Source organism: Epinephelus lanceolatus, chromosome 8 (assembly GCF_041903045.1).
Source record: "Epinephelus lanceolatus isolate andai-2023 chromosome 8, ASM4190304v1, whole genome shotgun sequence".
NCBI classification, from domain to species: Eukaryota; Metazoa; Chordata; class Actinopteri; order Perciformes; family Serranidae; genus Epinephelus; species Epinephelus lanceolatus.
This window is the reverse complement of record NC_135741.1, coordinates 27,337,288-27,361,589: the sequence shown is the minus strand read 5'-3', so window position 1 is coordinate 27,361,589 and position 24,302 is coordinate 27,337,288. Positions and strand designations below refer to the sequence as shown.

The 24,302-nt window shown below is 43.9% G+C and overlaps 1 protein-coding gene across 7 annotated transcripts in view; it reads right to left on the bottom strand.

Moving 5' to 3' along the window:
* Window positions 1-24,302, bottom strand: part of casz1 (castor zinc finger 1) — a 190,944-nt gene that overhangs the window by 49,338 nt on the left and 117,304 nt on the right. For 2 of the 7 annotated variants that reach the window (XM_033629372.2, XM_033629373.2), the window contains exon 1: window positions 1,960-2,138. The exons of 3 other annotated variants lie outside the window; for them this stretch is intronic. In XM_033629372.2, coding sequence (XP_033485263.1) covers window positions 1,960-2,038 — 79 coding nt within the window. In that variant the 5' untranslated portion in view covers window positions 2,039-2,138. Of the gene's footprint in view, window positions 1-1,959; window positions 2,139-24,302 lie in introns of those variants that run through there. 2 more of the 7 variants (XM_033629375.2, XM_033629376.2) reach the window with 1 other exon arrangement.

The following is a 24,302-nucleotide window of genomic DNA, read 5'->3' as shown; positions in this document are numbered from 1 at the left end:
TACCCTAAGTATCTTCATAAATCACCAGTTACTGTTAACATGTACTCCACAATTCAGTCATCAATCTCCTACCAGGTCAGAGTGAAAACAGAGGGGGAAATGTCTGCTTAGTAAAATGTCTCTCTTGTGAATGCTGCTACCACCACCCACTACTCAAACACACACACACTCACACAATACAGTATGCACGTAGAGCAGTAGCATACACACACACACACACACCAGTTAAATAACAAACACACGTGCCCGGCACACAGCAACCAGAGCAGTCCTATGGGACACGGGAGCGGTTGCCAGATCGCCACGGTAACGCTAGCCAAATTCAATTCTGACTTCACCTTTCACTCGGGAAGCTGGTTCCATTTGTTATAAAAACAAATAAACAGCAAGCGTGAAGTTAGAGCCGGCCAACTTCTGCCTCGTCTTTCTTTTCTTTTCCTTTTTTTTTCTAATGCTGTGGGCCTCGACAAGAAATATCAGGCCCAGGCTGTGGCAGGAGGCTGTTTGAGAGACAGACACCCACAGGGCCGCATGTAAATCTGTGTTTATGTTCACAGACACAGTATTTATTTAACCAAAAGGAGAAAATCTAATTGTACACGAGGAGGATTATTCCTCTCAGAACCGTGTCTCCACGAGAGAGAAAAGGACTCTAGCCATTCTTCAACAGACACTGTTTACATCAGCAGAGTGGAAAATCCCTCCGATGACAAACCTCTCCATCACAACATCTGTATCGAAACAGCCGAATCAATCTCGACCAACGCCGCAAATTACCTCATGTCAGAGCCGAAAACATCTGCACTTGACATCACAGGCGGTGGGACTTTAGGTGCTTTTTAATAATCTCTATTTTTAGCCTGCAGAACTGCGCATTTAGATCATAATTTGTTCCGGTTAAAGTCAAATTAAGTGTATTTGTGTAGCCTTTGACCGCTTTAGCCACCTCAAGTATTTGAAATAAAGTAAAGTAATGTGCAATTAGTGGTGGACAAAGTATTTATTTCCCTTACCTAAGCAAAAGAAGGAGCACCAAAATGTATAACAGTCAATTACAAGTGAAAGTCCTGCATTCAGAAGAAAAAATCAGTACTTCAAAGTATTTAAGTACAAAAAAGTAATTAAAAGTAAAAATACTTACTACATATGGGTGAGTTCAGATAGATAGATAGATAGATAGATAGATAATTTCTTATTAACATGCAAGCAGCATTTAAGTGTTTAGTTGCTGCTTGAGGTGAAGCTAATTTAAAACTACTGTATATACTGTTGTGTAGCTTAATCTATAACAATACATCGATTTTATAAGATGATCATATTTATATGTAATATATTAATCTAAGTACGTAGGTAAGGTTAGTTACATAAACGTCAGATAAATATCGTGGAACAAAAACTAAATATTTCCCTCTGAGGTGTAGTTAAGTGACAATATAAAGTAGAATAATATAGACAGTAAAAGCACCTCAAAACTGTACATTGTTTGAATAAAAGTACTTTCCAGCACTGAACATCATAAATGTAACTGTAAAACATAGAAAAGTGGAAGTGTGGAGTGCTGTACGATATGGTACAAAAAGTCAACAACAAAACTTTTGAGGAAGCAACACACCATTAAAAGTACTTGAACACATCACTGACATCCAGTGCACTATAGGCGCACATGTGCATATGTAGTTAAAAACTGCAAAATAAAAAAAGGGCAAACACTACACCTGCTCCATTTCTTCACTTATACTCAGGCTCCCTCTCTTTCTCACACACACACTTTGACACCACCCACCACATCACTACACATGCGTGCCTGACTCATGCCAACTGCAACTAGTAGCAGACCCGTTCACCTCGAGGTAGCACTCAACTCCTGTGTGTGTGTGTGTGTGTGTGTGTGTGGGTGGGTGGGTGTGTGAGGGGGGAGAGAGAGAGAGAGAGGGAGAGGAAGGTGTGTGTAAGTCTTACCTGGCAGCAGACCGCCCTCTGCGCTCTGTCTCACCTCTCCCTCCTGCCCTGGAAGAATTCTCTCCACAAAGCAAGGCATTTTCTCCTCAACTGCTCTCTGCCAAGGCTCTGCTCTCCCTCTCTCTCTCTCTCTCTCTCTCTCTTTCTCTCCCCCTCTCCTTCTGTCTCTCTCTCCCTCCCTCTCTCCTTCTCACTCCTTTCCTCTTTCCCACTCTGTCCTCCTCTCTCACTGTCTATCTCTCCTCCCTCCTTACCCTCCCCCTCTCTCCACTCCCTCCCCCCCTCCCTCCTTCTACGAGCACAGATGTCGAGGCTGTGCGAGTTTACCCACTTTACCAGTAGGGGTCCTTCATCGCCCTTCTCCACCCCACAGCCACATGGGGGAACAAAACACACACACACACACACATACAGGCCCCAGGAAGAGAGAGCCACTTATCGGGCGCCCTCCTGTCACTGCTACAATGAGAGCCCTGTGCCGAGCAACACGGCTGTATGCGTGTGTTTTTGTGTGCGTGTGTGTGTGTGTGTGCGCGCGCGTGTGTGTGAGAGAGAGAGACAGAGAGCGATAGAGCGAGAGAGCGACAGGTGTGAAGTGGGTGGTGTGCACAGGGAGCTGGCCCTCGGCCCTTTCCAGCCCTGTTCAGCACTGTTCGGCTAGGCTCGGTCCTGGCTCCTGGCCCCTGAAGTGTAGTACAGTAGTGGCTCACACACACACACACACACACACACACTCACGGGCATATGAACACACAGATTGACTTACACTGGGTCTCTCAGAGCCAGCAGCCAAAGCGGGAGACAGCAAGAGAGAAAGATTGTGGGCATGCACAAGCATACACACTTTCACTCATACATAGCACAGACACCCACACACACACTGAACAACTGCCGCTGTTTGCTACTGCTGCTGTTGACAGTGATAACATGTGCTTTGTGCCCTATGTGAGTGTCAGTGTGCATGTGCATGCACACACACAAACACACATTCATACACAAACACACAGCGGATGCCGATCGGCTCTCGTATTTCAAGTCTCTATTCTATCCGGGGGGTTTTTTTTCATTTAAAAAAAGAAAACAGTCTTCATTGACACTGGCATGTTAGATTTGAAGGCTCTTAGCTAGTGTACAGTGGGGAATTTCTAGTTTCTCTCCTACTTGTGGGGCACTTTTCACATTGCAATATCAATACTGGAGAATATTAGCTGTCCTGCTGAAGAATGTCAGATCTCTGTTTGCCTTTGAATAAGGGCAGACTCCCCTGGGTAAAAGAAAGAAGATCTATCAGAGGCTCTATAAGCCTGTAATTATTTTCTGTGTGATGCAGCGTGTTAACAACTGAACTGAGGGAGGAAAATGCTTTAAAAAATCATTGTTTAAAACCTAAAGAGAGTAGATAAAAGAATACACTTTGTACACCTCAATTGTGTAATGAGCAACAAACTTATTCCAGCCAAGAGAGAGGAGTAAGATGGAACTTGATCCCACATTTTTATCAAGTATTGCTCAACCTTTATGACAGTTTATATTGCAGGAAAGCAGTGATCCTGATCAGGATCCTGTGCTATTAAAATATCAGCAATTATCAGACCGGGCTTTGCGTGAGGACTTGTTTTTCCATTTATTGCTGCTGGAACAGGATAAGGGTATCTACACTCAAGACGTGATATCCCGGACCTGCTGTTTGTATCATTTGAACAGAGGGTGGATCACCTTTATTTGAGTCAAACAAAGCCTTCTAATGACACAAAAATGGTAGTCACTACTTGACAGACAAGGCTACAACGCCCAACCAGACTGCCTTCAAAACGTTGACAAAGAGTAATAAAGAAAATAGGATGTTAAAAGAACAGGACACGGATGTTGAATAAAGCCACCAGAAAGTGTACATACTTAAAGTCGTGATAAGCTAATGAGGGAAACAGAGCTGTGCTTTTGGTTGACTCTTATCACTGTTTGCATCAGTAGCAAATCTCCCTTGACAGCAAGACTGAAATCAAATACAGGTTTTTAGGTAGATGAAGGAAAGTCATTTGTATTTACAGGAAATAAGAACGATGCACTCAATCATTATTCCCTTGCTGTGCTAACTAGAACGCAGCCCCTGTATTAGATGTTGGAGGAGCAGCACAAGGACAAGTAAAACATACCTTAAATAGACTACAAATGAAGTCACTTAACACCCACTCGCTTCCCTCGCCACCCCCTGCTCTGTCTGTCTTCAACAGAAAAAGCCTGTGTTTGACTATCTCCCTCTCAGGTTCATAGTTGTCTTTTGCTTTTTAAACAGGCACCTCGCCTGTCACTGCGCAGGAACGGGCGCATTCCCCTTAAATGGCTCCTTTTGACAACTGATCTGTAAATACAGCCGGATCTGCAACTTCCCCCTTTCTCTCACTGCCTCACTTTCTCCCTTCTCGTCTTTGCTCTCCCTCCCTCTTCCTAAACTCCTGCCAGACCCGCACACACACACACACACACACACACACACACACACAACGCGAAGGTCTCCCTATGACCCACCCACCCCCAAACTCATGCACGCATGCACGCACACAGAAACACAAGCATACACACACACATTTACCCCCACATCCCCCTCCCAACTTCCCCAACTCCATTCCCCCTGCCTCTATAAAAACACAAATATGCCATAACTCAGGCAGTGCTGCCACATAGCCTCCATCTTGCCCTGTACCGGGGAGGGGGAGGCCTCTCAGGAAGGTCACCAACAAATGGTTTTCCGATTCACTGCCCCTGAAATAATTTTGTGTATTAAAACCTGAATCTGCACTTTCTGGCCTGAAAGCTTTTCTAATTATTCCGGTGTCCTTGGGACAGACACAGATCCTTCACACGCCGGGGGAAACAAGCTATAGAGCAACCACTACAGCCACAAACACCCCTCCACCACCCTCCCTCCCTCCCTCTCTCTATCCCTCCATCTCCCCACCTCCTCTCTCCTCTGCTCTGCTCTCCTCTCCTCTCCCCGCTTTACAGCCACCCCCCTCCCCAATCTGTTTTCAAAGCGTGTCTGTCCTTTATTAAATTGTTTTCTTTTCCACATTATCAGTTGCCATGGAGACCTCATCTCTCGGATTATTTGAATTTCATTATATCTATTGATTTGGGAGCATTTCATCTTTTTTATTGTTTTTCTGTCAATTTTCGGAACGAATAACCATCTAATTTGCGTCAGCGCTGATTACGTTCGTCCCTCAATAGAGGTCGGCAGCTGCGCCGGGGAAACAAATCAATGGAAAAACATCATAAAACTCGAAAGTACAATCAACCAGGATATGGGTGACATTCCGTGGTTGCTGAAACGAAGTCATCAAAAAATATATACTTTTTTTTCCAGCGCCTCTGCATGTATGGGGGTGCAGTGAGGAGGACACATATGTGTCTGGGCAGATATATTACTATATTTCAGCAGATAATATACTATGGTAAATTTCCATACTGATAACAGCCCCTCCCTGCCTGACCAAAACAAAAAAATGCTTACTGTATCTAAATAATTTATGCAATTTTAGCATTTATATATAAATTTTTTAATAAGCTGCTTGGAGCAAAGTGGCCATTAACAAAACACACAGCTGTCCAATGGGCTAAGCCCAGCAGATCAATTGCGCTTTTTTATGACATGATAAAATGCTTTTAAAGCAATTTACACAAATATGGAAAAAATGACTTCATGGGCTTCATTTATTCATAAGGACGTGTATTAGGGAAAAAAAAGTCTTACAAAAGCCAGACAGGAGAGATCGTCCCGGTCCTAACTGGAACGGACTTGCTGCCCTCTCCACAAGGACATAAAGTTTCATTACTGATGCACGCAGTCAAAGGCAATTTAGCAAACACAGTGTGCAAAAGAAAACATCAGCATATTGCAAGTGTTCCTGTATTAGGCGGACCTTGCATGTTGTTTTCCAATTTTGATTCATTTTTGTGGGGGCAGGGTGTGGGGAGATGGATTTTTTTTTCCTCCCCCTGCCCAGTGTCACCCTGACCCAAAGCCAAGGGGAGGCAGCCTTAGTGACAGGGACGTGTGCTTTCTGGCCCACGAAACCAAGCCAAACCATGTGCCAGACAATGGGGCCTTGCAGCAGGACAAATGTGTACACACACCTTCAGCTGTACAGTGATATACAGCACATGACACCCAGACTCATTCTGTGAGAAAACAGGCCCACAAATATTTCAGTGGATCTGATCATTTAGCATCTTAGTGCAGGCGCACACACGCATTATGCATAGGGGTATGGATGAGGGGGGGGCAGGCAGGGCCATTTGGAGGCTAATCTTGTTTCAAAGCATCCTCTCTTCATGTGCCGACAATGTGCCTCAGCCACTCTACGAAACGCTGCTGCTGTTGCTGCTGCTGAAGGCCCCATGTTTGCAACACATGTCAACATTTGACAAAGCATTACTTTTCCCCCAACAATATTCTCCTGCTCAGGCCTCTGAAATGAGGGCGCTAACAAATTAGCTTTTTATGTTTATTTGTGTGTGGGTGTGTCAAAGGGGGGAGAAAGAGAGATCTCATTTTCTAAGGCACCAGTTCTCAACCCAAGTGAGAGAGGGAGAGAAAGAGAGAGACAAAGAGAGGAAGAGAGGGAAAAGAAAGAAAGGCTGAATGTTTTGGAGTCACGATTCTTCTCCTGATTGCCCTAGCTGTCTCAGTTGTGCAAAACATGACCCACCCCTCCCTCAGCCACGACAGAAACACGGGCGACTGGATAAACACTATTTTATGCAGTGACTAGATGAATCGTCAGACAGTAATTACAGTCTTCCTCTCGCCCCAACAAAACTCTACTGTACAGGCTCTTTCTTTGACACCAAACTGCAGTAGCACGTACTACAAAACTGCAGGTGTGTGACATGTTTGTCAATGCCTCTCCCAACTAGATAAATATAAATATTAGACCCTGTGACAACAGTGAATCGCTCTCTGCCGCTTTCAGCGATGTGTTAATAATCTGTGGCTGAAAGAGGACTTGTTGTGTGGACGGATGATGTTATCATGTGCAGTCAAACGTTGCCGGGGCTGGCTTTGTAGAGAAAGTTTGGTGATTTTTTCTGCTAACCCTAGCAGTTTGCGCTTTCCTCTCCTCGATGTAACAAAAATAACACGGTTGTGTCCCAAACTAAACATTCCCACACGGTGGCTGGTAGTCTCTGACACCAACATGCCCGGCACACACAACTCAGTGCTGACGCCTGTTTAACAGAGATCCAAACTTGATGTGCTGACAACTTTGCTCAGCAAGGAAGTTAATGTGTTCATTTGATGTTGACGCGTATTGAGATTTCAGAAATGAGGATCACTCCGACATCAGTTACGAGTTGGTGATGAGAGCAGTGAAACACACTCACATGCTCTTTCTCTTACTGATTCATCCGGTCAGGCCGTGCCCCAAACGTGGTGCAGTAAACCATGTTGTCAATGTCCGAGCTCTAAAAAGCACAATTACAGAGGACCTCGACTGAATAATTTAAAGAGCATAATTATTGACCTCTATCCGAATTCCTCTGAAAGGTACATTAAGATATAGAAAAGCTCTGGAGGTGGAAGTGGAACTGAGGAGAAGAGAGGGAGTGTGTCTCCCCAGGCCTCCCTAATGCACTCTCCTGCTGTACTCTAACTTCCTGTGGACCCCTAATGTGCCCACTGCTCGCCGGCCTGATGAAGACTACGGTTAATGAGGCCCCTGTTTCTGAAATGAACTATCTCTGAAACCATCAACATGCATTACTATCAAGCCGCCACCCCTCGCCAAACCACACGTATATACACAAACACAAACCCCCACATACTGTCCCAAACCAGCACACATACATAGACCACCAGTCCTTCAACCCCCCCCCTCCCAACCTTTTAGTGCCACCACAGGTTCTGGTAGGCTGGACCAGTCTGGGGGAGGGGTGGAAGTGGGGAGCGGGACTGCACGAGAGGGTGTGTGGATTTTTTTTTTTTTTTTTTTTTGGAGGTGTTTGTATGTGGGAGGGGGGTGTTTGAGGGTTAACTGTCCCTCAGGGGGCTATCAGTGAACTGGGCAGCCGTCACTGCTGGTATCCCTGGTTCTCAATTGACAACCAGGCTCTGACAGATTAGCAGCTAGTCAAGAGGAATCCACGGCCCGGGACACAATTAAAGTAATCACTTTTCTCAAATTTGGCTGAATGTATGAGACTGTGAGAGTGAATGGATTTGAATAAAGGCATCACAAGAGTGTGTATGTGTGGATCTGTGAGTATGTGTGTGTGCACACGGGGGGGGGGGGGGGGGGGGGGGGCTGTTGAGTCCTGGCAGCAGGCTTGGGGGAGGATACAGCGAGATGAGGCCTTTTTAATTAAAAGAAAATATTTGTGTTTGCCTACGATCGTGGCTGGAACCTGGGACAATTCCGAGAATTCTGGTTGTTTAAAGTGATTTGGGGTATTTCAGATCCTCTTTGCATACATGCATTTTTAAAATTTCAATTAGGCTATACATTTTTTGAGTAAGATTCAAAAGTTGTATGTTTCCATACTTTGTAGACATTTTGATTTATTTCCATTAAAATCAATTCAAAGGAGAAATACCTTTGGGATGGACTGTGTGTACAACAGAAGGGTGCTGCTGTCTCTGCTGTGTTTCAACCAGGAAGGATAGAGGGCACTGAAATAATTAGGCGACTTCTGCAACATCCTGAATGCCAAGGACAGGTGGATTAAAGTATTAAAACAATCGCATTTCAGTCTTGAAATAGTCTTGTGCACGACTCAGCACCATGCGCATCCGTTCAAGTTCAGCTGCCAGCTCCATAACACCACAGGAGAGGGATAGAAAAAAAAGCCCAATCCCATTAGCTACGTACATGCATCTCAGCAGACCTGCTGGAAACGTGAGCAAATCTCAGTGATGATTATCCCCCAAAGCTCTCAGATGATAATACATAATCGAACAGTACAGAAGGCTTCTCTGAAATCACAAAGCCAGCTAGCGCTAATTTGGGTTTTCCCCCATTTGTGTTCAAATCTGGTGCTTTCCAAATGAAACAGAAGAAACTGCTGCAATCAGTCGCCTCTGCACCCGAGGAGACATTTAACTGCTGTCCTCCAATTAGAGGCCCGAGAACGGAGCTCCCTGCATTAGGAGAAGGAAATGATTTAAGACAAAGGTTAAGACACCAGTTCACATTTGATTCTATTTACAGTGCAAAATTAATAAGAAAGCAAAGTGCTCCGTAGTGCTGGTTGACTCAAACATTGGGGTGAGTGATCTTCAATTTAATCAGGAGTGTTTAACAAAACTCCGTGCCTTCACAATCAGAGACTATAGGAATAAAAGAGGATCTCTCGACTTCAAAAAACGCTTGTTCTTCTGCAAAATGTGTAAAATGCCAGAATTAATATCAGTGTTGAGAATTAAACCACAGTCACTTTTTACTAATGTGAAAGAGGGGTTAAGGGTACTTGTTAAATTCTTTTTAAAACTCCATTAGTGAGCTCATTACTATCATGGGGATTTTATCTTATCACAGACTGAACCACTTTCTTTAAAGATAGCAGATTTATTTCATCAGCATCAACAGGCCAGCTCTTAACTGAAGAGAGCTTACGTAGAAGCCTCAGAGGACAACCAAAAAAAGATAAAATATCTACTGTAAATCACTCGAAAAAGTTCTATTTCTGGAAATGAAGTAATGCAGCGCGGTGCTTTCAATTTAATTGTGTATGTATATATAGTATATAGGTTACACAAGCAGTGAGAAGACCCTATTTTCTTACAATTGACAATAATTAAGGTGAGCGCTTCGATGAAATCTAAGCCTCTTAGCCCACCTCCTGCCATCTGTGGCTCCAATATTAGAGCTCGGGGAGGTTCACTCTTTCGCCTTCTGGAAGGAACAGGGAGGAATAAGTGCCGTCGATACTACGAGTCAGAGTACCACGGTCAACCTGCTTTCACAGCCGTGCCGTAGAGGTGGAATGAACTGTCTGTGACAGAAAACAAACAAGAAGCTGAAAGAGGAGGGAAAGAGAGAGAGAGAGAGAGAGAGAGAGAGAGAGAGACAGAGAGAGAGAAACCTGTGCCCTTCAGTCTCCCCAGTAAAGACGCTCTTAACCAGGTCTGACAGCTGACAGCTCCTTGGCAATTGGGGTCAGTTAAAGGAAAAGTAGCTCAAGTTTTGTTGGGGCTTTGGCTTCAGAGATGTTCAGGAGCCACTGCCCACCGCAGCATCAAAGGGGATTATAGGGACAGGGCCATCTGTTGCCAGAATAAGCGTGAGCCCTTTTATGTCTCTGCCTGTATGTTTGTGTGTGTGTATGTGTGTGAGTGTGTATGTGTTTGTTAGAGAAAGACAGCAAGAGAGAAAGACCCTCATGTCTCTGTACTTTTAACTTAAAGGGCAGCAGAGGAGAGGGGTGCAGCCTACACGAGGGCAGACAACTGGTTTTAATCTGGGCTGGGGGCACTAAAGGTTAAACTCGGGGCAAGCAGGGCATCACTATCACTGTCAAAGTCCATTTATTTAAGTCCCTTGAGGTAAAATATGTCAGTCAAGTATGACGCTAAGGCACTTTGAGTCCGTACAGTCACTGCCACTGTTAGGATTCAGGGATTTGTATTTATGTCCAACACCGGCTTAGTGAAAACAGAATCCTTCTCTAATCATGAATTGTCTGTCTTTTGTCATCCAGGCAAAACACAGAACTTGTTTTTGTTGTGGGTTTATTGGAACACAGTGCCAACCTTGTCCCCCCTTCACCTCTCTAATTTGTTTTGGGTCCTGTTCCTGGCCTCTGCCTGGGAATGTTTTCTCCTCAATAGTCTGCTACCTTTTAGCTGAGCCGCCCAGTGCTTGACCTACTGCCGACACTTATTTTCAGCACTCTAATTGTCGTTTAATCACATATCAACCTGTCACTTAAAGACCCCCTTTTTTTTCAAGGGGGAACATTTGCATATGTTGTAAAACTAATTCCTATCGAAAGCTCCAGTGGCTGTGAAAGCGAGCGCTCTGTCTCTCTCTTTTACTTTCACACCCGTGTAGACACAGTTAAGCACAAGAGAGACGGCGTAACACGCACACACGTACACACACACACACAGAGTAAAGTCTACTGTATCTCACCTTAACAGACAAAAACACACATAGGCAGACGCCATACCTGATATTCTCGATTCAGGTGGTTTTATCACATTTGTTAACAGTGTGTGGTGACACGTAACGTGTTAGAATAGGGACAGCGACAAGACTAATTCAGAGCGCATGTACTCGTGCGAGCCAAAGCGAAGGTGACAGTGAATGTATAGTGTTATAAAGGAATCAATTAGAGTTAATAATGTATCACTCTTCCAAATGTTACATTCATTTGTTCACACTTAGATAAAGCTACTGCAAAATAGGCTGCGCCGGGTTTGCCTGGCAAACTACACTACATTTACATTATCACCCTTATATATCGAGGCGCCATGTTCCGCCTGAGTGGCGGCGGCAGAGTAAATGGGGGGGGGGTGAGAATCATGTTTTTCGGGCCCAAGGAAGGCCAGTCCTCAGGAGATCTCCCCCTCTAATTACAGAGCGGGGGAAAAGAAAGCTCTTTGTTCCACCTTTTATTACATTAATTGATAAAACGGAGCTCGGGTGGAGCCGTCTTATAGAGGGGGGGGAGTAGGAGGGGACAGGGCTGGGGGTGAATTGAGGGGGATCCTTTGGGCAGATGAAGGTGGGTGAGAGGCTTTTGGAGCTGAGGTCCAATTTTCAGAGGACTCCTAATCCCGTTAGGGGCCCCGATGGTGTTGCAGCCCTGGCGCTCTGCTTTCCCACAGGCCCCAGCGGCTGCAGAGTTGAGGAGGGGAGTGGTGGCAACAGGGGCAGACGATGGTGTGGTGGGTGAGTCCCAGCAGCGTTGTCTGGGCCCAGGCCTTAATTAACTGTCTCTTCAGGGGGTACTGAGGGCCACACTGAGACCCTATGTCCCAAACACCAAAAAGCACTGGAGAAGCTTTAAGAGGAAGTGGCATCTCACCCACTGTGGCATCATGGGAAACCCCGCCGCCCTTTAATATGGACCCCATACAGCTAAAAGCCATATAGATGTCGCAGGACATTAGCGGGGCTATTTTATGACTGGTTATTATCTGAGCACAAATTGCACAGGTGGTTGATATTTTTAACAATATCACAGTCGTCCAGTTATGACCATAAAATAAGAGGTTGAAACACCAACGGAAAAATATTGTGAAATCGTCCTTTACTTTAAATATGATTAAGATGTTATTATTTTTCAAAACTAAAAGGGACAATAAGTTCCATTTCTATTTGTGCAGGATTGGCCGATCTTATTTGTCAGTGGTTAAGTAGCTGTAACAGGCTTTGTCATGGCTGTAATCTGCTTCTGCTCGTTTAGGCTACCTGCAGACAACAGAGGCTGAGAAGTGCTGGTACAGTGGCCAAACGGAGTCTGAATATGTTACAGAGGCAATTAAGCATGTTGGTGTGTGTGCACGCACACAACAGTGTCAGAGGTGCTAAGCCGGGCCAAACACGCCTCATTGAAATGTCCGTCTTAAAGCCACCCAAGTTCCTCATCTCCCCCGCCCTTCGACAACCAAGATGCTTCAAGACTGTCAAAAGCATTTTCCACAAAGCTGAGGAGAGGGCAAGGGGAAAAAAAGGACCTGCCACTGTCACATGCATACGTGCGCGTGCACACACACTTGCGAGGCTGTCAGGTAAATTAGATCTGAAAGCTGACAATTTCTGACCATATTTCCTTGATTATTTCGAACAAATGCACACCAGCCGCTCTAAGGAGATTAAAGTGACATAAAAGTCCCGAGTGGGAGGAGGGAGGGCAGAGAATCCAGGTCACCCCCATTTGTCCCCCTGCCTGACAGCAGCTATATCGCTATCCAATCCAATAAAAGTCCCCCCCTCCTTTTGCTTTAATTAATTTTACAGCTAGCTTGCTTAATTACTTTCAATCAAAATCCTCTTGCCATCACAAAATTAGAAATGGTTCAACTCCATTAGTCTAAATTCTTCATTTACATACACAAAGACTGTCAGCTCTTGCTAAGCAAACGGCCTCCTGCTTGATGAGATTGTTTTTTTTCACACACTCTATCACTCTCTCGCTCACACACACACACACACACACACACACACATGCGTGCAACTGTGGTGTTAATTTTTTTGAAAGGAGAAAAGTAGCATAAAATTATTTGATCCCTTTACTTAAGACATTCTCTGCCTAATCAGGGTTCAGGTAAGCTGTGGTGCGCATCATCCAAGGTAATGGAGAGTTGAGTGTGCGTCTACAACTGTCGAAATTGATTACATCCACAACTCTGCGTCAAAAGAAAACTGCTCGACCTTAAACAATGCAGCGCATAATATACGCTGCATATAGGATAAACAGAATTAGTAAGGTGGTGGCCGAGATCATGCAAATAAAGATAACTAGTTCTTCCCCTGGATTAGCTATTATTTCTGAAGCAATAGACGAGCTGCAGATTACCCACTGACACATTGTGCCCTATAAATCTGGCTCCTTTGTGGCAGGGTGTCACTAGTCCTGACTCGACTGTGGAAACAAGCGACGCACTACCGCCGGTCGGCTGCTGTGAGCAAAGCAACGGGATTGTTTCAGAGGGGTGAGGGCCCATGCCCTGCCGTCTGATCACTTCAGCTTGGCACACAGGCATCCTCTCCATCACACACACTGCCTAAGGCCTACACATCATCAAGAATTAAGGACATGCAGATAGGGTTTGTGCACTGACCAAAGTGAAAACCCAGGCACACAAGCACACCACCACATGTGCATGCACATACACTTCACACACACTACTAGTGTCATAATTAGGTCCCGAGATGAGGGCATTAAACTGGTATAATGCACTCACTGGTGCAGCAGCACACTACCACAAAATATATCGACGATGAACCTACATGCTCATCAGTGACACCCCCCTATTGCTTTTATTTCCCAATTTCACGTGCGTGCTACTCGGCAGGCCCAGTGCAGAACCACACAACACAACAGCCTTTGATCTGCCGTGTTCAGATCATCTTACAGCCACTGCTCTTTTTTTATAAAGGTGGAGTTGTGGGGGGAAAAGAAGAGAACACCTTGAAAAGGGAAGAGGTAAGGTAAGGGATTTTTAGCCTTTCCAAACGGTGTGTCACAGTCTGGTTACGCTTATAAAATAAACCCAAGATAGTGACCATTGGTCGGTGCAAGGCAAAAAAAAAAAAAAAAAAAAAAAAAAAAATAAAAAAAAAGGCCATCCCTTATGGGCCGCCGGGCCAAATACAATGCAGGTCTGACCTGGCCCCTTTACTCTGTGTCTGCAATCACCGGTTTCCCTTGCCCTCTTTAACCAGTCCCCATTAACACTGTTAATTATCCAAATCCATCATTCTTGGGGTAAATGAAGACTGCCTCTTTAATTCAATTTAATAGGATCATTTTCCAACTCACGTTCACTTTAGCCCCAGCTGCCCGCCCACTAGTCCCCCGCTGTGTCTCCCCCCACTGTATCTTGACTCCCTTGGCTGTATCTTCTATGGTCTGGCTCTCTCCCATTGGTGGAAGGGGAGGGTGATGATGAGGGCTAAGGCTTGATGGCAGCGATGGGCTGACACACTGTTGATCTCCCATGTCTTGTCTTGGCTCGGCTGGTGGCAAGCAGCAGTTCTGGGTTCCCAGTCTGCTGTGCACACTGCCTGCCTGCCGCACACACACATCCACACACACACACACACACACACACACACACACACACACACACACACACACACTCACAGGGGCTCACAGTACCAGCCATGCTCACCGGGGCTTAGCTAATCCTGTCACATCAGGCCATGTTGGCTGAGTTGAGGCCTTTAGCAGCGCACCCCCCCCCCCCCCCCCAAACTACCACCTCCATGCACCTCCACACTTTGCCACCTCCTTCACTGACTCCTCTCATTCACTCACTCACTCATATTCTCCCTCTCTCTTACTCCTTTGTTCATTTCACAAGGTCATGGGTGGCCGACTACAGCACGCGAGTGGTGAGACGGGACAGCTGACGAATCCTGGTGTGTTCCAGCCGTGCTGGCAGACCTTATCTTATGGCTAACATGCAACAAGCACTAACAAAAATACATAAAAGCATATCATTGCACATTTACTGCAACTTGGTTACTTGCTTTCTAAAGCTGAATTCAAGTCTGAACAACAAATATAATTCTTATATCTATTTTCAAGCATGTAAGAGGCCACTTTAATGATTACTGTTACAGTAGGGGACTGGCATGTCGCGTCACCAAAATGTGTTTATGAAACATGCAGGTGTCATTTTGTCTTTTCCTGCCTGTAGTGTGTCATAGTGGTATCAGTATCAAAACACATTTTCCATGCAACATTGCCTGGCTGTGGAAACTGGACACTCATGCCCTTTAATCTGACTTTCTATCTATAAAAGTAGAGCTATATCAAGACTGACTTCGGTTGTGTTTTATATGCCTTCTAAGAGTTTCCTTACAGAGAACATTCTGTGCTGAGGTCCGTGAGATTTTTCCATAAGTTCAGATACAATTACAACTCACAGAAAAATTACAGTAAATATAGAAAATAAAAACTGATTTCTAAATGATTATGTATTTTAAATAAAAAAACAAAAACTGTGAGTGCAAAGTACTGTGTCACAATGCTGCCTTTTAAATTCTCTTAAGAATGTGTTAAATATTGGCTTCCCTTATCCCATTATGCAGTGTGAGGGTAAATATGCCCCCATTTCCACAGCGCACCCCCTCCCATCCCCCATGACTAAACACACTCAAACCCACACATACGCACGCACACCCAAACGCACACAACGTTCCCTTTAAATTTTTCCCAGACTTTCATTGTTTAGTCATTTGAGACAGACTCTGGGAGAGTTTCAAATGATTTTAGCCATGATTTAATTTGGTTTGTTAAAGGGTGATGTCAGCACAATGGGAGACGAGCCTCTAAATCCACTACATTCACCCAAAATGCCCAGATGAGATAATCATTGGTGACGTCTACGAAAACACTTATTATATTTGCCCATCGCCTGGCTGAAGCTGTTAAAACTCATCAGCGTTATTCCCATTTTTTTTCTCTGGGAAAGAGGGAAAAAAAATTAGCTCAACTTATAGTCAAAACTGACACCCCTTTTAAAGAGACAGTGTAACATTGCTGTGGCTGTGGACAGAGTTTATAAATGGAAAAAGACAGGGTAGAGGGCTATCGGGTGTCTATTCAATACTCATTTTGTTTGCACCCAATACTAATTAAATAAAACACGCACAACTTTTTAATTGGTTTTGCAGAGATCAACAGTTTCAAGGAAGTTGAGCAAGTATAGTATCTGCTGCAGTTATACATACACATTCTTCGTTAGTAGGTACTAATAACAGGACATTCTTACATGTAATAAACTGTGAATGAGTACTGCCTTTCCTTTAACTTGTCCACACTGTTTGAAAGGGCTTGGGGCTGACAAGGCAGCACAGGAGATAAGAAATGGATCAACGTGAGCCTTTCTCATAGCTTAATTTATTTTAAATCCAAGCCCTATTTACACACTGCACACCGGCAGGCCTTGTCAGCTCCAACTAGCATTGAGATATTTAAAACCATTAATGCTGTACAGCGGCAGCCTGAGCGTGTATGACACAAGCTGTCGCTGTGTGAAACAAAGCCAGATCTCTAACTGCCACAGCTTCCACTTTTGAACACGGCACGGCCACAAAAACGGTAGCCATGCAGGTTTGCAAATGACAACTGACAGACCTATCAAAATTTGATATAAAAGGGAAAAACTACAATAAGTCATTGAAGAAGATTATTATGTTCTTCAACTAGTGCATGCACAGACCAGATTCAGTGCATCTGTAGTGCAGGGGCGAGTCCAATAGAGGCAGGGGTCAGAATATGAAACACACGGGCTATGTGCCTCCCGACAGGATATCCTCATGGATCAGCAGCGGTAGCCATGTTGACCCGCCCCGTTATTAAAGAGGCTAATCTGTTCAACATGTCAATGTTAGCACTTTTAGCTGCGATTAATAAAAGAAGACCCCAAGAGTGCTGTGTGTGCTTTTTCAGTGCCCCAGGTTGTTTTCATTTGGTTTGTATTTTTAGTGGTTTTCGCTGTTTGGTAATTCAACAGTACTCTTTTCTCCTATTAGCATAAACAGTGTAAATTATTAACTTTGTTAAAAGAATTATAATCGGCCCTGAATCCTAGGCTCTGTAGTGGCTTTGTGTGTTTTTTCCCTTTCTGCCACTGGCAAAGAGGCACTATGGCATTGCAGATATCATTAAAGCAAATGTAACTTTATATTTTATAGATACGGCACAATGTGCACGTGATGCCTGACTTTGTGGCCATTTATGTGATGCTTAAAATGTATGGCCCAGTGGCTTTCACAGGCTGGTAGTAATAGAACTGCTCTCTAACAGACTTGCTTTCTAAGTGCCTGGTGCTGTGTCTTAATTTGTAATCTAGTCAAACCAATTGTCCGCTAGCTAAAAAGGTCACCGAGACAATAGACTACACAGCCTCCCGCAATGTAGAGAAAGCCCAGGGTGTCTTTTGTAGCTTTTTAACCAAAGATGTAATTAAGACACCTTCATCTTCAGGGGTGAGAAGGGCACCAACAAGAGTCGGCTGGAAACACAAGAGGAACTTCACATTACTAGAGGCTGGTTAGAGGTGAAAAGCATCTGTCTCTGCAGCAAAATGTCACCACTGAGGACATTTGTCTAAGTTTACCTGCTCGTGCACTCAGCGTGTGATTTCATACATTGTGACCAACGACTGTGGCGAAGAAAGCTTGTTGGGAAAAACTGAGTGATGCAAAGCAACACAGGAGAGGCAGAGGGGGGGACTTAAAGGACGTGATTTATCTGGGCTTGATTGCGTGTTAATCGAGGTTACGTGTATTAAGTGGAATCTAATTGGAACAGACACTGGCAGTCTGACAGATCGACATGATGCAGATGGATTGAGGGGGGGAGAAAGGGGGAGTGAGGGAGACAGGGAAAGGAAAAGGGAATGAGAGAGAGAAGGGTAGTGCAGTCGTGGAGAGGCAGAACAGAGGCAAATGAAACACACCATTTTGCTACTATACATGGCAGCGACAGAAAGAGTTTTGCGACATCAGACATTAGAAGAAAACCACCAGAGCCTCTTAAGCAGCTGAATCACAAGAAAGAAGACTCCGCCGTTAGGCTCGTCTCACGTGCGTCTCATGATTGGCGGCTGATGAGACATGTAACCATTCTAGAGGAGGACACACACGGGCGAGATTGTGAGTGACAGGGCACAGCACTGGAGTGTGCCCTCCCCCTCCAGTTGCCACAAACATTCATTTCTGCTTTATTGGAAATGAAGGAAAAAAAAAAAAAGCACTCGTCCAAAAAAAAAAAACACGAGTTAAAGAGGCCAAGTGACAGCTGCTGGAAAAATTCTCACCTCGACGTGGGGACGAGCAAGTGTTTCACCGGTCCTCCTGACTCTCTGCTCCTCCTGACAAGCAACAACTGTTTCGAAGGCCCTCTCCTCTCCCCAAATCTGAGCTATTTAGCTAGTGGGCTGAATGACCCTTTCAAATGTTACCAGAGTAATAGACCATAAAAGATGACCACCTGTTAAGGCCAAGCAACTGCTGTTAACTCATAACTAATATACCACAGGCTGTGTGGACAAAGAAGGAGAACACAGTTCATGGAAAAGCCTCATAGAGCAGGAATTAGGATTCAAAGTTACAGATATGGTGTTGCGTAGACATAATTTCTGTTGTAGCGTTGCTCTGAATTGGTCAGTGTGGCTATAATTGGTAACGGGGGGATACAAAGTGTGAGTGACATGAACGGCCTCAAAGCAGCGAGTAGCCCAGGAGCAAAAAATTACTGTCACAGTGCCATTATCTAAATCTGGGTTAAAAATACAGTAGTTCCCAGTGAAAGGGTCACTTCTACTGATGGCTGGCCCAAATGAAGGGTGGGAACAGCAAATTAATGTTCAACGGTTTTAAAAACTGACTAAAAAATATGTACAAAGAGCAGCAAAAAGGGAAAGGGAGCAAAAAGAGAAAGAGATAAAGGAACTATGGGCATAATTTATGGGCAGTTTGCAGGATACTACGGCACTCGAAACTTCACTCATCAACACAAAATGCCCAAATTGTTCCCGACATGATCCCGTCATAGCGCAGAGACAGAGGAGTTGCTTCGGTCATCCGTTGATTTGATCCATTATGACTGTTACACTAATGGCATTAATAAGGGCAAAATTGCTATTTTGAAACACAGAATTTTCATCCTCTTCATTTGGCTAACCTTATCGCCTTTCTCCTTTCGTGTGTGTGTGTGTGTGTGTGTGTGTGTGTGTGTGTGTGTGTGTGGGTGGGTGTGTTCGGCTGCGTCTGTGCCCCCACCATGTCATGGCTATAAGGTCATCTCTATTTTCCAGGCTTAGTGTACAATGTCGTGAATTGCAACATTTTGCACGGTTTAAAAACAACATGAGCTTTGAAATTTGACTCCCTGCTATTTTCAATAGGTTGACTCCAATGTTGTGTTCACCAGCTGGCCCTGATAAAATACCCTAAGCACATATAATACTGTCTCAACAACTGTTAATTAAAACCTTGTATGTCCATACAGTAAAAAAAAAAACAAACAAACTGTAAAATACAGTAAATGAACAGCACTGTGTGAAACTGAACACATTTGATAAAGACATCAAGACAAATTGTTTAAAAATCAAAGTGTGTTAAAGTATGTGTCCTTGTCCTACATGTTTAATGTACTCTAAACGTCTTGTATCAGCACAGTGAACGTGTCTGCAAGTTTCCTGTATATTTGTGCTGAATGTGAGTATGTGTGTGTAAGTGTGTGTGTGTGTGTGTGTGTGTGTGTGTGTGTATGCTCAGCCCTCATCAGCCTCTAACATTGAGAGGAATGACACTCTGTGATCAAGGACATGAATTGCTCATTGATTTTTAGGGGCCAGCTTAACTATCCATTCCAATTGATTTTTAGCTTTGCTGGGTGTGCGAGTTATGGCAGTTTTAATGTATCATCTGTATGTGTACTCATCACCCACTGCAAGAGGATTTACAATAGTCTGTGGAAAATGCATATACAACACCATGTGCAAATGTGAGACAGGGACTCTTTCTGTTATATATTCCAAGAAGTGTCCCCATAAAACCTCTTATGTCTTATAATAGGTGGAAAAAAATCACCTTTGACATGTATTTTTTATACCTTTGCCATTATCTGCCTCTGAAGTTGGTAAATGATCTATTGGGAATCACCTGCATTGTTTTTTATCTTGGTACATTCATGGGAAATAAAACCAAAGCGCGTGAATGGACTGTAATCCCCTTTAATGCTAACCAGTGTAGTTTAGAGCATGCATTTCAGCTTGCAGTATCACGTAGCCACGCTAACCAGAAAAGAGTAGAAATTTCAACAGAGCTCAGGCGCCCATGCAGCACAAACAGACATACCACGGCTTTGCCACAAACCATCACCACGGAAAAAAAGCGACTCGTTCAAGACTTTTTTTTTTGTTTTATAAAACAGACTGAACAGTAATCTTTTAGCAGGATATTGCTATCATAACTCATATTACCCATCAATTAACAATTCATATAAACTATTAATAATCAATGGTTTGATGATGTAAGAGACAAAGTCAGAGCAATGTGATCCAAAAGGCGGTCTAAAGTCATCTGTCAGGTAGAAAGTCATTAAAATAGGGGCTCGTTTTCCTGCGCCAAGCTTAGGTTTCACTGAGGCAGGGATACATTTCTATTCTTCAGCAAAAGGCTCTGCTCTCGTATGATATCATCTCCTTTAGAACATTACTCTCAATGGCTTGTGTCTTTTTTGTCTTTTGTGTTTTCCTTCAATTTAAATTGCCCTTTTTTTCCAAATGGTTTGGGTGAAGCGGTCCTCTATGTGAGGTAACCGCCTTTTGTTCAGTGAAAATGACTGCATAAAGCACACTTTACTCCATCCTTTAAAAAAACAAGTCTGCTTAATTAATGTTTTACAAGTGCTGCTGTATTCTTAGTCAAAAAAAAAAAGCCTCTATCAAAGCCGGCAGGTTCAGATTACGTACGCTAATTGAAATTCTGAATTTCTAAGCCAACTTCTTTTTTCTCTGCTCCCGCTCTTTCTCCCTGCGCACACAATAAAGCCTAGTGTTTTGTAGTCCACAAATGACATCAAATCATCTAAGTAATATGGGCTTTTCTTTTTTTTTCCTGTATTCTCATGTTCTGCTAGTGGGTTCATGAGACAGCTTAATAAAGCAGTAAATGCTTGGGGAAGCCTGAGAGCCTACTGTGTGTGCGCGTGTGTGCGCGCGTATGTGCACACACATGCTCTCATGTTTTACCTCCACCAGGGACCTCAAAGCAGAAGGCAGAGCCTGGTTCCACACTCAAGCAGATTTTCCCAAAGAATAAAGCAAGAATAAAGCCAATGAACAAAAGAGAATGACTAACAGTGAAACCAAAGCCAAAACTAAGACACTTATCTCATGGGTTGACATTGATAGAGCCCATATTAATGCAGCCTGAGCTAAATGAATACAGCATAATTTACAGGTTATACATGCATTAGGTGCTGGAGGGAGGCAGGCTGTGTGAACAGCTGCAGGTGTGGGAGCAGCGGGGATGAGGCCGAGCTTGGACAACCACCACCGACACCAAACGACACAATAGAAGGAACACAGGTTTCTACACACTGGTGACGATGATCTGAGAGGTAGATGGAGAATGGATCAACTAGGATATGGAACAAAATCTTTTTAGCCCAGCTCATATTCTGCATATATACCCGCATGTTTGTCTTCTACAGGAAAGTTTCAACCTTTCCCTCCGTCGTTGTTTATCAGGCAAGGTAGCTGTGGCGGGCAATTACATAAATTACAGAGTTTAAAAAAAATGTCATCCTTGATAACCTTTGTTCTGAGTTAATCATTGCAGGAAAGAAAACTGCTTCTCTTCTCTTCTCTTTTATATTTACCCAAACTCCCTCCTTTCAACGGTGTATTATTTTATTGGCTTGTTTTGCAAGCATAATAACTTTGCATTCTTCTCCCAAGGTCAGTTTCTAGTGTGCCACGAGGAGTATTTACACATAGGGCTTTTCAGGTCAGTTCCATTGTATTTACATCAAATAATTTTTGATAAGGGATGTAAAAGACCTATAAACCCAACATCATAAACGGGAGAGGTGTAGCTGAAATAAGGACAAAAGATCAACGGCTGAATTTTTTCTTATCTAAGACACGTTGATATTTTTGAGTCAACTCTCTTCATCCCTCCACCCCCAACCCCCGCCTCTTTCCCTCGCTCTCTCTCTCTCACACGGAGCTGAGTAGGAGCGTGGACTTGTTAGATTTAGTCCAATGGCTTCCCAGTGCGGCCAGCAAGCAAGCTCTTGTTTCATAGAGAAGTACCTCCCCTGTTATCTCCCCAGCACTATAATCACTTAACAAAGACTTGGGCATTTGCACAAATTAAAACATCAATAATGCATAAGTGCTTTTCAGTTTTGAGCTGTAGTGTCCCTGTATTGGGATGATATACCCCCTCTACCAGTGGAAAAACTCTGGCTCGCCATCTTCTGTCCCACAAACGACTTATAGAAGCCAAGGCCCTGCTTTGAGCAACAACCCCCCCTTCCTTCTTTTAAAGTTGAGGCTAAAGTTGTGGTGAGCATTTGGGATCTGCTTTGGTAACGGGACAAAATGGCTGGGCTGAGTGGGATGCGGAAGTTGTTTTAAAGCAAGAGGCGGTAAGTGGTGGTGGTGCATCAATGCAAACAGGCAACACCCTTGAGTGGCGCAGCGTGGCATCCTTCCATAAACAACACCACCGCCGTGTCCCCGACATTTATGATTTGTGGTCAGAATGGCAACACAGGCCTGATTTTAATCCAAGTCTGCGTGTTTGCCCTATCGTTACATGGCTATATCTGCCTGAATGTAGTCTCTTATTTTCCCAGATGAAAACACCAGACGCTTCATATGGTTGTCAGAGAGCTTTGCTTAAAACAAGTCATACTGTATGAGAACATTACACTTAAACAAGGAAGGGAAGGGCGGGGGCATCATGGGAAAGCAGCTTAGTGTCACTTTGAAACCAGGATGCTGTTCAGGCTACTGTTTAATTTGAGGAAGAAGGGAAAAAAAACCTTCACATTTATTACTGCAGTTGTGAATATGAACTGTTTTGCGCTGACTATGGAGGTTGGAGGAGTTAAGTATTATTATTGGACTTGTAAATCCATGACCAGCACCGTTCCAACACCAATAGAGGACGAGCCATCCTACAGTATACAGATGGCCTCAAGGACAATTAGCAGTAATGATTGGTTGCCACATAAATGAGGAAAATTCTATTTGCTACTGCACTTGCTGATGATCACAGACCAAATGCCTCTGACAATAATATGGATGGCTGCTTTAAACTTGAGCGTTACTTGTAAATGCTGGTCAAATGTACAGTGCGCTGGAAAAGAACATTTCTACAGCCTCTGCCCATTATTTTAAAGGACACAAAATAAAGAAAGGTAGAACTTTCAATCTTGTACAAACACCACATTATCATGAAGAATAAAGAGATGAGACAAATAGCATGGTGATGTAAAATATTATCTCTTCAATCATATCCTTTTCCCCAGATATCTTCATTTTCCCCCTCCCTTCTCTGTCAGTTAGTCTGGCAAACAATCCCCTTGTTAGCAAACTGTTAAGACAGCCGCTTGGTACACAAATTGCGCTCGACCAAGCGAATTTGTTTTGCAAGGGTGACCTGTTTAATCATCTCATTTTCTTTGGCGGACATTTATTCATCTGGTTTCCACGGTTACAGAGAACATTAAGGGGCTACAGTAATAAGGCTGGAGAGTCAAACAGGTAATAAAAAAATTAACGCCATTTTCCAGCAGCCGAGGACAGTGGGTGAAATGAATCAAGGGAGAGGGGAGAGAAGCAGCGGGGGGAGCAGGGGGGTGTGGGGTGTGGGGGGGGCTTCAATATTGTCCAAACAATAAGCCTTAGCGGTTATTTTACTCTGTAGATCAGGTGGTGCTGTTATGGACATGACACTTTGGGCACAGAGCAGGAGAGATAAAGCTTTTAAAGTGGCCCTGCTCCTTTTTTATTGTCATTTAGCGATTACATATCAGAACAATTAAAAGTTAGCCTGAGATATCTATTAACTTTGCTCCTTTTTTTTTTTTTTTTTTTAAATTTCTCCTGTGCTTCAGAAGGAAGATAATTTGCACTC